General features: G+C 39.9%; 1 protein-coding gene across 2 annotated transcripts; it reads left to right on the top strand.

Moving 5' to 3' along the window:
• The first annotated feature begins 4,344 nt into the window (after positions 1-4,344).
• On the top strand, positions 4,345-11,050 carry LOC131245448 (seipin-2-like). 2 transcript variants are annotated; one of them, XR_009170879.1, is made up of 3 exons: positions 4,345-5,580; positions 9,654-10,372; positions 10,405-11,050. XR_009170879.1 is itself a non-coding variant. In XM_058244925.1 (2 exons), exons 1-2 carry the CDS (start codon positions 4,426-4,428, stop codon positions 10,125-10,127), a joined length of 1,629 nt encoding a protein of 542 aa, XP_058100908.1. In that variant the 5' UTR covers positions 4,345-4,425; the 3' UTR covers positions 10,128-11,050. The 2 variants fall into 2 exon arrangements, 1 of the variants encoding a protein (XP_058100908.1); XM_058244925.1 differs by having other exon boundaries at positions 9,654-11,050.
• The last annotated feature ends 1,987 nt before the right edge of the window (positions 11,051-13,037 follow it).

Genomic DNA, 13,037 nt, shown 5'->3' with positions numbered 1-13,037 from the left:
TCATGCCCCGATGGGCGCTAAGCTTAAGGCACCAAGGCATATTTTGTCACTTAAATCTTTCAATTACCATCAGAGGACAAGAAAGTAAAGTTTTGTAAAGGGAGGTCATTTGTTGGATTTAGCCATACCATAAGACCATTTTGATCAAAATTCCTTAAAAATCTCCATAGCACACAAGCTCCCATGTGAGTAGCTATATCATAACCCCTTATTGTTGGGGGCCTTACACAAACCTTAGGATCTAGCCTCCCAAAACAAATCAAAATTATACGATAATAAAGCAATGAAATAAATCAAAGCATAAACCATACCACACAAGAGATTTTTACATGAAAAACTCTCAAAGAGTTAAAAACCACGGGACATCGTCCAAATCAACAATCCACTATGAAGTAGAACGTTACAACCTTCTTCACTCATGCAGGAACGAATAAACAGTAAGAGAATAAAAGAAAAACGAAGAGATCTCATCGATTACGAAGACGTGAAAGCGCTAAGATGACGAGTGCACAGTAGATCACCTCTACGAGCATAACCTCCCCTCCACAAGCTGCCTCTCTCTCTCTTTCTCTCTCTCTCTCTCACACCTTTGATAACCCTAAACCCTTTAGCAAATCCTTGCAAAGTTTTAGGAAACCATCTTGCATTGCTTAGAAAAGCCCTAGGCACCGCTAGAATTGGGGACACGGATTTCTTGCGAAAGAGTTTTGCAGGAAGTTCTTGCCCTGGGAACTTATGTGAGGCCCACTGTGATGTTTGTGATAAATCCTCCCCATCCATCTGTTTTGTAAGTTCATTTTAAGATATGTTGCAAAAAATGAACCGTATCCAAAGCTCAAGTGAACCATACTAAAGGCAAAAGTAGTTAGGAAAATTCCTACCGTTGAAACCTTTTTGGGTTTAATAATGATGTTTAGATGTCATCCATACCATTAATAACATAGTTCCTATTGGGATGAACTGAAAACAAAAATATTAGCATGAATTAAAATTTCTGAATATTTTAAGCGTGGACGTTTAATTATCACATTTTTGGCTAACCTGAGCTTTGGATACGGTTCATTTTTTGCAACATGTCCTAAAATGAACTCGCAAAGCCGATGGAGTGGGAGGATTTTTCACAAACATTACAGTGGGGCCCACCTGGGTTCCCAACGCAGGAACTTCCTGCGAAAGGCTTTCACAGGAAATCTGCGTCCATTTTTCTGGTACACGTCTGCCGTGTACTTGATTCTTGGACCATCCTGATTACCAAGGCAGTGTGTCCGTGATGGGTCCCACCTGATGAATGGCCTGGATCTTCATACATGCCACGTCGGCATGCCAATCAGCTCTTCAAAATTTCCTCCACGTGAGCATTCCTAAGATGAAGGTGACCTCCAATTGGCCCAATGTACGAGGCAAGGTTCCAGTGCTTCACAATCCTAGCCGTTCGATCTGTATCCTACGAACGGAAAGAGAAATGGAGCCGTCCGTTTGCAAGCCACCAAACGGATAATCAGGATCGCCTGACGAGTGCAATGGAGCTACGTTGAGCCATCCAAGGTATTCCTCTCGGAGCTCTAAAATCCAGATATCGTTAAAGAACGCGCCAACAGTTACCCGATCGTGGGACCCGCATATTCTGGAAAGGACCGGCTACTCCCCCTCCACCAGCCAATGGCTGATGGTCGGTGCTCTGTGGGCCCCACCATGATGTATGTGTTTCATCCATGCCGTCCATATATTTTTATAGATCATTTTATATCATGAGACCAAAAATGAGATATGTTCCAATCTAAAGTGAACCACATTACAGGAAACAGTGTTGAATAAACATTGACCATTAAAAACTTTTTGGGGGTCATAAAAGTTTTGGATCAATCTGATATTCTTTTTTTCCCTTCATCTGGGTCTGTATGACCTAATCAACAGATTGGATGTTGAATAAACAGTATAGTGGGCCTTAGGAGGATTTTAACGGAGGATATCCAATCACTATTGTTTTCCTGTGGTGTGGTCCACCTGAGATTTTTATACCTCTAGTATTTTGGATCAGGCTTCAAATGATCTTTAAAAATGGATGAACGGCATGGATGAAATACATACATCATGGTGGGGCCCACAGATCTCCGAACTCCAGCCACGGGGCAGGGGGAGTAGCCAATCCGTTTCGGACTACGAGGTGCGTCTGCCACAGCGCACTCACCTTGGCATCTCATCTACCGTACACGTGGCATACACTAACACGGATCCACACTCTCATAATTGTGGACCCCACAATCGATGGATTGCATAGGGAGAATGGCACTTATTTGAAGATTCTTATCATCCTGAGTTGCGGCCCCATGACTGATGGTTAAGACGGAAATGGTACACAGACCAAGGGACGTGAATTTCCTCGCTGGAAACCTAGTTGGGGCTATCGTGAAGTTTGTGAGAAATCCACCTGCCCATCCGTTTTTTGAGCTCATTTTGGGACACGGTACCAAAAATGAGCCGGATCAATTACTCAAGTGGGCTGAAAACATGGGGATTGAAGATCCAAAGTTGAAATATTAGTAGGCTACAAAAGTTTTTAATAGGGTAATATTTGTGTTCTCAATTCATTCCCGGTAGGATTGAGCCTTTTAAAAAGTATGGATGGCATTTAAACATCACCATCAGCTCAGGGAGGTTATAATGGTAGGAATTTTCATTTGGCCTGTTTGATTTTTCAATTCAACGAAAATTATCGTGTAAATATATAATGATTATTTCCCAAGAATTTACCTTATTCTTTTCGAAGTTTGATTAGAACACCACAACATATTTATAGGTTCCACCGTGATGTATATCACTCATTCACACTGCTCATGTACTATGCCTTTTTCTTTTTTTTTTCACACACGCACACACACTCACACCGTAGTGGGATTTCACCACCTATGGATACTTGAACCCGCAACCAGGTGTTGAAACTCCTAAGAGTCTACTACCGGAGTAAGAGCAAGGACCCATAACCAAGTGTTCATCTATTATGTCTAATGCATTTATGGCATGAGTCAGAAAATTATGCATATCCAAAGCTCAAGTGGACCACACCATGGGAAAAAGAGAACGAATACTTACCATTAAAAACCTCTCAGGGCCACTGTTTTTTACGGTGTAGGCTATTTGAGTGTTCGATGTGCTTCATTTTTCGGCTTACGCCTTAAAATATTGTGTTGAAATGGCTGGATGGAATGGATATATTATATACATCACCTTGGGGTCCACAAATATAATTACCCATTTCAAGGGTATTTACATGGGCTCTTAAAAATCAAACACACCCCTTCGTGTGGCCCACTTTTGTTTTAGATACTGCTCAATTTTGGTTTCAGGTCCTAAGGGGGTGTTTGGCGCATGGTATTGGCAAGGATTAAAAAAAATATAATTATTACATATGATAAGGATTGTCCCCTGTTACTATAAGATAAGCTTAATTTCATCCTATGCTTGTAATACGGTGGTACATTGAATAGATATACCCACCATCATTTGAAACTATTGAGAATAACACATGTGAGTTATATCCAAACCATTCATTTATTTTGTATCCTCATTTAATATAATTGGCCTAAAAATGAGGCTAATCCAAAACTTATGTGGCCCCAAAGAAGTTTTCAACGGTAGGTATTCAATCCCCGCTTCTTTCTATGGTGGGGTTCGCTTGAGCTTCAGATTTGCCTAATTTTTTGGCCCATGATCTAAAATGATCTCAAAAAATAGATAGACAGTGTGGGTATAGCCCACACATCATGGAGGGACATCCGCAACTTGCTAACATTGAGTGGAATAGGCACATGAACCAATGCAATTCCATCTAATCTAATTCCAAGCTTTTCCATTCTTTCCAAACACTAAGTGGAATTGGCACAGACCAAATGCAATTCCATCCCACTTAATCCCATCTAATACCATGCGCCAAACGTTTCCTGAAATGGTCTCACAAAACAGATGGACGGTGAGGATTTCTCACAAACATCACAGTAGCCTCACCTATGTTTCCAACGCACGAACTCAGTACAAAAGGCCTTTGCAGGAAATTGGCGTCCGAGACCAAGTTCCACATGAGAAATCACGATTAAAACCGTCCGATCGATCGCTCCTGATGCATGTCTGGACTGCTAGGGATGATCCACGTGTACGGTCGATAACTTGCCAATCCACGTGGCGTTGCGTGCCAAAACGCGCATTCAAGTATCCATCCTGCCTAAAGTGACATTGTTCCCGCGCTTCGATGCGAGAACCGAAGCATGCCCCAAATGCGTTGGGACCGACGACGTGCCATGTCATCGCCTCCTTATAAAAGCCCCGTCAATCTCTGTCGAATCCCATCCGTTTCTCCTTCCACGCATATCTCTCTACACACGCAAAAAAAAAAAAAAAAGAAAATAAAACCCTCTTTTCTCTTTCTCGCAAATGAAAACCCTAGCCCTAATCCATATCTCTACACCTGCAATGGCAGAAACGAAAATCCCAGACGATTCTAGCTTCGATGATTTCTTTGATGCTATGGACGACTTCCCGCCATCCGAGTTGATTGCCGTTCCCGAATCCGAAGAGTCTGTTGATCTTCCTCAGATCGTTCGACTCAATTCCGTCGAGAACGGCGAAGCTGATGCAATCAAGTCCCCGCTCTCGTCAGACTCATCGCTTTCAAGCACCCTCCGCCGCAGATCATCTATCAGGATCGGCCACAGGAAAATCTCAATTGTTGATGCAAACGATTCAATCCTCGATGATTTGTCCGCAATTTCTGAGGTCATTCAGGTATCGGAAGCAATCACTCCTCGGGAGCGGCGTAATAAAATCCTATCATCGCTAAAAGACCACGACAAGGTGCAGTCTGATTCTCCGCGTCTCAAATCAGGTTCGGATCAGATAAGCTCAAAATACGATCAGAATCATGTGCGAAATGAGAAATCGGCATCTTTCAATCCTCCCACCGAAGACCTTGATGGATCTTCATCGAATTTCCTGATTGCTTTGGCAGGATTCATAATAAAAGCGATAGGGTTTCAAATTAGCTTATTGATCAGCTTCTTTACCTTTCCTTTCTGGTTATTGCATTGGTGTTTCATGCTTGTGACTGATCCATTTCAACTTGTAAAAAGAGCTAAAAACTTTTCGCATGAGAAACTATCTAGAATTTCTGGTGCTTTGCTTTCGAGGGTGAGTCCTTTGATATATAAACAGTTGACGGGCCCACAATCGGTTGGAAGATATGTGGTGAGATTCAGCTGGGGATTCTTCTGGTCATTCTATGTCTTTTTCGTGTTGTTTGGTTTTCTGGTGACTTCATTTGTTGTTGGTGGTATTGCTGTGCGGTACTTTGTTGAGGAGCCAATTCGCATGGAGGAGAATTTGAATTTCGACTACACAAAGCCTAATCCTGTTGCTTACGTGCCATTAATGCCCTGTGATGGTGTTTGTTGTGGTTTTGGGGGTAAAGAGATGGTTGCAGTTGGGAAGCATGTAGGAGGGCGTGTTGTTCCTATTAATCATAAGCTGCAGGTTACTGTCTCCTTGATGTTACCTGAGTCTGACTATAACAGGAAGCTTGGCGTTTTCCAGGTATGTTTTCATATCAAATTTTTTTTTTTTTTTCCAGTTTGTGCCAATTCCATTTCCTTGCGCTAGCATTGCTAAAATGATTAAAATTTTGCCACGATATTGTAAATGTGCCAAGATGGATTTCTCTGCTTATGTGAACAAAGTATTGAACGGTATCCGAAGGATCTGGATATCCATTTCATCTCATTCTATGACCTTAAGAATAATGCCTCCACTAATGGCCTGTTTGGGTGCCACTTAAAAATGAGTTCATCTTAGTTTATTTTATTCTTAATCATAATTATGCGCTAGAGATCATGATTGTTTGTTAATAAGGATTATTTTTAATCCGGAAACAAATATGATCTCAATTACATAATTACTATTGACTAAAATGTTTTATCATTAATCATAATTATGCACTAGACATCATGATTGTTGATTGTGAAGATTATTTTTAATCCATAAACAAGTATTAACTCTGTTACATAATTACTATTGACCAAAATGAGATGAACTCATTTTTAAGTGGCACCCAAATAGGCCCTAAAGTTCCTTTTCTATTAAGGGCCTTTTTGGATTCATAGAAATGAAAGGAAAAGAAACACCATTTCCCATGAAACTAACTCTCCTTTATTTCTGAAGTCCTTTTTTGTGGGAACTTATGAGATACACAATTTCCTAGTTACCTTTTTTTGGGGGGAAATCATTAAATTAATTTTCCCGCCTCCACCCCCAAGGGGTCGTTTGGATGCTTGTAAAATCCTTAAGTCGTTAAGGGATTATAGGCAGTGTTTTGAATAGCGTTTGTAGCTACGACGCTACGTAGCATTAGCAAATAGCATAAATCCCCTGTAGCTACAGGGGTCATAGCGTATGTAGCATAAATGTAGCGCATGTAGCTTTGTAGTGTACGTAGCATACACTTAGCGTACGCTACTTTTTTTCAATAAATGATAATTGTATTTTGTATTTTCTACTTAATACTCTCAGCCTGTTGGATTTTAATTTCTTTTCATACTTGTGACTTGTGGTTTCAATTAGACATTATTAATTAATATGGTTTGGTTAGAAAGTTCTTGATGTGTTAATGATTTGATTTGGTTTATATATGTGGATTAGCTCTTGATAAATGATAATTAATAACTTGTTTGAACATGCTTATACTTGAAAAAATGAATCATCTTTAAGACAATTTTTTTTCTTCCTATTTATCAGATTTTTTATATTTTTAAATTAAAAAATAGGAGTATCGTATAGCTTACAATACACACTACTCTACTTACGCTACACGCTATAAAGGGCTGAATGCTATGCAACATGATACCATTATTTAAAACACTAATTACAGGTAATCGGAACGCAGGGGCTGTTTGGACACCTGCATTTGCTGCAAGCAAAGGCTTTACAGGCTATCAACACATTATAGCTTTTAGTTGTAATATGAAACCTGGCGAAAAGCTATGTTTCATATTACAAGTCTTTACAGCTAAAAAGGTATTATACATAAACACAATGGTTGATACACACTCATGATGTGTGGGGCCTGCCGTAATGCGTGTGGTACATCCAATCTATCCACCATGTGCTTCCCTTGATACTCTCATATGGCTAAAAAAACAGCCTGATAAGTCATCAAATGGACCACACGATAGAGAAAGATGGGACGTCCGCCATTAAAAACTTCCAGATTGCATTTGGGGCCCACTATGATGGGTGGGTGAAATCCAATTTATCTAGTGCGCGCATGCTTTGATGCTCTCCTTTTTTACATGACTTGTCAATTTTGGTGAGATTTACTTCCTCAAGCTCTATATGGTGTGAATGGCTATTTTATACATTGTAAACAATTTACAAGTTAGCCAAACACACAATTTGTTTACTCGTAAATAGATTACCAATTATAAGTGTTTACAACTTGAAACTTTATAGGAATCCAAACGACTCCTAAGAAAGGCATTTTCCCAAGATGGATGGAAAATGAGTTTTCAATAGTTAAACCCAAATGTGCCACCATCCACCTTCACTAGTCTCACATGTGCCACATTTGCCAATGTAACCCCCAACTTGATATGGTTCATGTGATTTGGAGAATGCTATTACAAGTTTACAACATCACATGCGCCAACGTGCGATTAGGTCCCTGTACTTGTATTTGGCAGCCCTTGTAATGGCATGAAGATGGACATTGCCATTACAAGTTAGTGATTTGGACAACGTCAACCCCCACATTTGGCTGCCCTTATAATGGCATGAAGATGGACATTGCCATTACAAGTTCCGTGATTTGGGCAATGCCATTGTAGCGTCACATGCTCCAATGTGCCATCTGGCCCTTGTAACCCTGCATTTGACAATCCTTGTAATGACATGAAGATGGACATTGCCACATTGCCATTACAAATTACACGATTTGGGCAATGCCATTACAACATCACATGCACCAACGTGACCCTCTAATCCCCGCATTTGGTAGTCCTTGTAATGGCACGAAGATGGACATTGCCATTACAAGCTACGTGATTTGGACAATGCCATTACAACGTCATGTGCACGTGTCAAATGTGAGCCTCACAATGCAAAAGACAACATTGTCATTTTACATAGGGGAATATTTGCTTTTCACTATAGGCCCCACATCTAATAACAAATGCATGGTGCCCTTTCAATGTCAAGGTTTACGGGGGGCCCTTTAACCGAGGGTTTTAGGCAATTTGCATCCCTTGCAACCCACATGCTTATGTGACACGTGTGCCTTTGTCCATCTTCAATTGCTCCATATATGTGATATGTACCAATGTGCACAAGTGCTACTCTGTAGCTTTAAGTGCTCACATGTTGTAGCTTTAAGTGCCCACATGTCAATGTGTCAATGTATCTCTCATGGCACGCGACACCATACAGCTCCAAGCACCTCACGTGTCACATGTGCCACAATTCAACTTCAAGTACCCCACATATGTTGTGTATGCTACATGTGCATATGTTCATTCCCATATGTGCTAAACATGCTAGTCTGACATATTGCAATAACTATTAGGATTTTTTTTTTCAAGAAATTTTCTTTTGCCAAACAAAAACTTTGAAAATAGGTCCAAATTTTCTTAGAAAATCTTGTGAAAACAAACAAGGAATACCATATTCCCTTTCTACAGTTTCCTATGAAACACTATTTCCTTTCCCATGCTTTTTACAAATCCAAACAGGCCCTAAGGAAACAACTTTCAAAGACAAATTAAGATTTAATGCTTCTACTGTTCAGCTGCTATTTCATATTCTTCTGGATTTTATTTTTAATGAACGGAAAGAACTAAAAATAGTAAAGTGTCGAATGTGTTAGGAGTGTCTTTCTATCCGAAGATGATTTTTTGAACACAGGTTGTCATTGGTTGCGGCTTTATGACCTTGTTGTGAGGGGGTATAAGAGAATTCTTGTGAGTACTCAAGAGCGCTACTCTTTGATGTTACATGTTGCGATGAAATTAGGGGTGTGTTGCTGAATCAGTATGTATCAGGAATGCATCAAAAAACCATTTGTATCACCATATGGCAATGTGGTGGAAATTATTGTTTGTATTGAGTTTTACAACTTGGAACATATAGTGGATACATCTCCCCAAGTTATTCTTGTGAAAGTCAGTATTACGCCATGATTGATAGTGTGGGTGTATGTATTATATCTTTTTTTAGTAACAGTGTATGTATTATATCATGAATATATGTGGGAATTTTATGTGGCAATATGAATATATGATACACTTAAATTTGAACATTGCTTCAAACCCTTGTACACGTTCAGAGGTAATTAATGCAAAAGTAAGTGACAATAATCTAGAATTTTCTCTTTTTCTTATCATCTTCTCTTATTCGCTGATTATTTTCCTTGTCTGCTTCAAATGAAATTGGTGGTGATTTGTTACTGCAATGGTTTTTTTGCCGAAGTCAGGGTACATGTGCCGTCTGCACGTGTCAAACTCATCGTGCATTTTGTTTTTATCATTTGATCTTCTCTGTTGATAAATTCGCATTTCAGCGTCTAATAAAACATTGAAAATGGTTCTGACTTGTAACTGCGATGGTTTTTCTGCCTTAAGGTCAGGGTGGATTTCCTGTCTGTGAATGGCAAAGGCACTGCCACTTCAAGGCATCCGTGCATGCTACGGTTCAAAAGCTTGGCTATCCGCCTCTTGGAGACCTTCATTAAAAGCGGTCCTCTCCTTGCTGGCTATTCATCAGAGTCCCAACTACTCAACCTAAGAATGACAGGCTTTACTGAAGGAACTGATCCAACTTCATGTTTGAAGGTCGTCCTCGAACAACGAGCAGAATTCAGGACCGGTGCTGGTATACCTGAAATTTATGCTTCAAGTTTGGTCCTCGAATCTGAGCTTCCTCTTTTTAAAAGGATCATTTGGAACTGGAAGAAGACAATCTTTATCTGGATTAGTTTGGGGTTTTTCACGATGGAACTATTTTTTATTCTCATCTGTTGCAGACCTGTTATTATTCCTAAGGCAAGGGCAAATCCAAGGCCAAGGCTGAGGGAAGGTTCTGCTAACAGAACATAGTATCTGAAGTTTGAACAGGAAACCCCAAGTTGGGGTAGGACAGCAACTATTGTGATACATGAAAAAGTGGGTGGTGGAACATTTGGCAGTTTTTCCTTCAGTTGTTTTAGATACCTTAATTCCTCCTGAATTCGGAAGAAAGAGGCGCTGTCATCTTGAGCATGCTCCAATGCACTATCATATGGGGTATATGGAAGGTCTATAACCGGAGAACTTTTCATAACGCTTCCTTGCATGTTTGTTTTGTGGAAGAGGAGACCAAGTTCTCTAATTTGAGCTGTGGGCACTCCTCCAAGGAGGCAAGTAGTTTTTGGGTATTTATTGTAACCAGAAACTGGCGTTTGGTCATCCAAGAGAAAAGTAAGCCCTGAAGAAGTCCGCCCTATGGGAACTGCCTCCTGGTTAGAGGAAATTGAACATTGACAGTAGCTCCATGGGTAATCGCAGGTGGTGCTGGAACTGGCTGGGGTGATTACTGATTAGGGACGAGGAAGGCATGCTTTGCTTTGCTTTCTCCAGGCCCGGTTGGGAACGGTGGACTGTAATTATGTGGAATTGATGGCTGTCAATGACTCAAATGTTTCACTTGATTTTATTTCTCGACTCTCTTGGTGATCTGTGAATTGATAAAGACAAGTTGGAGAAGGCTATTACTTGAGTACCTGGAAGTTGTGATGTGCTGTGGAAGTATGCACTCCCTTGTAAAATGAAAATTACAGCCGAAGTTGTGAGTTGGCAGATTTCTTTTCAGCATGTGTTGCATGAGGCCAATCCCTCAGCAGGTTCTCTTGCCAAGGAAGGTGTCTCAAAACTGACAGTTTGTACCAGGGCATAGGCATTGCCTTATTGTATTTATGTGCCCCCTTTTCTCTTCAATAAAATGTTGGTTACTGATAAAGAAGTAAAGCAGCACTCTTTTGATACCATAGATGCCTGATTTTAAGTTGCACTAACAGCTGTCTAAGTTGATTTCTTTTGGTATGGCAATCTTAACTTTTATATGCCACTCCAGTGGTTAATTTGGAGAAAAATAACATTACTTTTTAGTGTGAAAAGTTATTCTAGCATTAGAAACTTTGTAGTGTGAAGAGTTACTCTAGCATTCTAAAATTGTGGACAGCCATGTTTTACATTGTTAATAACAAATATTGCTTTGTGGTATCTTCATGTCATATCATTTTAAAATGATGAAGATGACCTTGTTTCACATCATTAGCTGCAGTTAGTGAATTGTGATTCTTTCTTGTCATCAACAACTAGATTTTCAAGGTCAACCAAGAAAATAAAATTGACATTCCAAGGTTTCAAACAGCCTTTTAAAAAAAAAAAAAAAATCTTTTGTAAATCAGTTGAGAACCATCCAGTATTTACCAATTCAAGTTATCAAGCATTCGAGTGCAGTTCTATTTCAGTTTATCCCTTTCCTTTTTTCATTGTTTTGTTTTTTCCTGCTGGCATTTCTGCTGTAGTTTCTTGATCTTGAATTAAAAACCATTCCACATATTTCACGAGGATAACTGATTTAATGATGAATGGAAGTGTTCTCATCTGTAAATTCAAGGAAATCAGCCTTGTGGTTGTCTCCTGAAATTTGTTGGGGTACTTGTAATTTACGTATATTTACATATAGATGCACATCAATGTGTGATTAATTAGTGACTCAAGTTAACTTTCTTCTTCACAATTTCTGACAGATGAGTAATTTTTGTGTTCCTTGCTTCCTGCAGAACAACACTTTTTTTTGAATGATAACAGTCACTTTCATTAAGAAAAAGTGAAAAAACAAAAAAGACGAATTGCTCCTTGAGATAGAGGAGCAATTAGACATCAGCTAAAAACAGATTACAATCTGCTAAAGGAAAAAACAAAAACAGCTCATTCGGTCATATAGAAACGAATTCTAGCTATTATGGATCCCACCGAATTGGATATATTCCATTAAAACATCTCTCGTTTCTTTCTTTCCACACTGCCCTCCGGACAGCCAAAAGAACCATTCTCCACAACTTTGTTTTCTGATTGCCAATGGAGAGACCATGCCAAGCTTTCAATAGCCTTCCGGTTGCATCTGGAAATGACCACACCACACCAAACCAAGATAGAACTGTTGGCCAAATCTGATATATGATGGGGGCGGTGGATGAACAGATGGTTCACAGATTCTGCGTTGTTCATGCAGCAAAGAGATATATTCAAGAGATATATTCATTATGATCATACCTTTCTTTCTTAAATTGTCAACTGTCAACACCTTACCCCTACCAACCAACCAACCGAAGGCTGCAATCTTTGGAGGAAGCTTGTATTTCCACACTTTGTCAGTCCAAATCTCTTCAGTAGCATCGACTTTCCCACAGATAAGATTATACAAGGATTTAACCGAAAGAGAACCAGATTTATCAAACCTCCATAGCAGTCTGTCAGGGCAAAACTGATCAGGCTTCCCATTTCCGATGCGAATGAGGAGGGCCGCAAGTTCTTCTATTTCCCAATCGTGAAGATTTCTTCTACAAGCCAGATTCCACACTATCTCCTTACCTTGCATCTGATAACTGTCAGCTACCGAAATAGCCTGATTAGGAGCCAACCGGTAAATATTGGGATAATCATCTTTAAGAGTTGTATCCCCTATCCATCTATCTTCCCAAAAACGAATTTTGTCACCTTTGCCCACAATGAAGCCAATGCCTTTGAAAACTTCCTGCTTTGAATCTAACACCCCTTTCCATAAAGCAGAAGCCCTATATGCCGAGGAATCCTTAGTCCACCACCCTCCTGTTGTTCGACCGTATTTGTTTTTAATTACTTGGTTCCACAAGTTTCCATCTTCTGTGCCCAATCTCTAGATCCACTTACCTAAGAGGGCCCGATTCATACTCCTGAGATTCCTGATACCTACACCCCCTTCTT

Source organism: Magnolia sinica, chromosome 5 (genome assembly GCF_029962835.1).
Source record: "Magnolia sinica isolate HGM2019 chromosome 5, MsV1, whole genome shotgun sequence".
NCBI classification, from domain to species: Eukaryota; Viridiplantae; Streptophyta; class Magnoliopsida; order Magnoliales; family Magnoliaceae; genus Magnolia; species Magnolia sinica.
This window is presented reverse-complemented; position numbering and strand designations above follow the sequence as displayed.

Coding starts and splice junctions, on each gene's coding strand:
- LOC131245448 (XM_058244925.1), top strand. CDS start 4,426: ATGAAAACCCTAGCCCTAATCCATATCTCTACACCTGCAATGGCAGAA. Junction 5,581..9,653: donor GGAAGCTTGGCGTTTTCCAG/GTATGTTTTCAT, acceptor TTCTGCCTTAAG/GTCAGGGTGGATTTCCTGTC.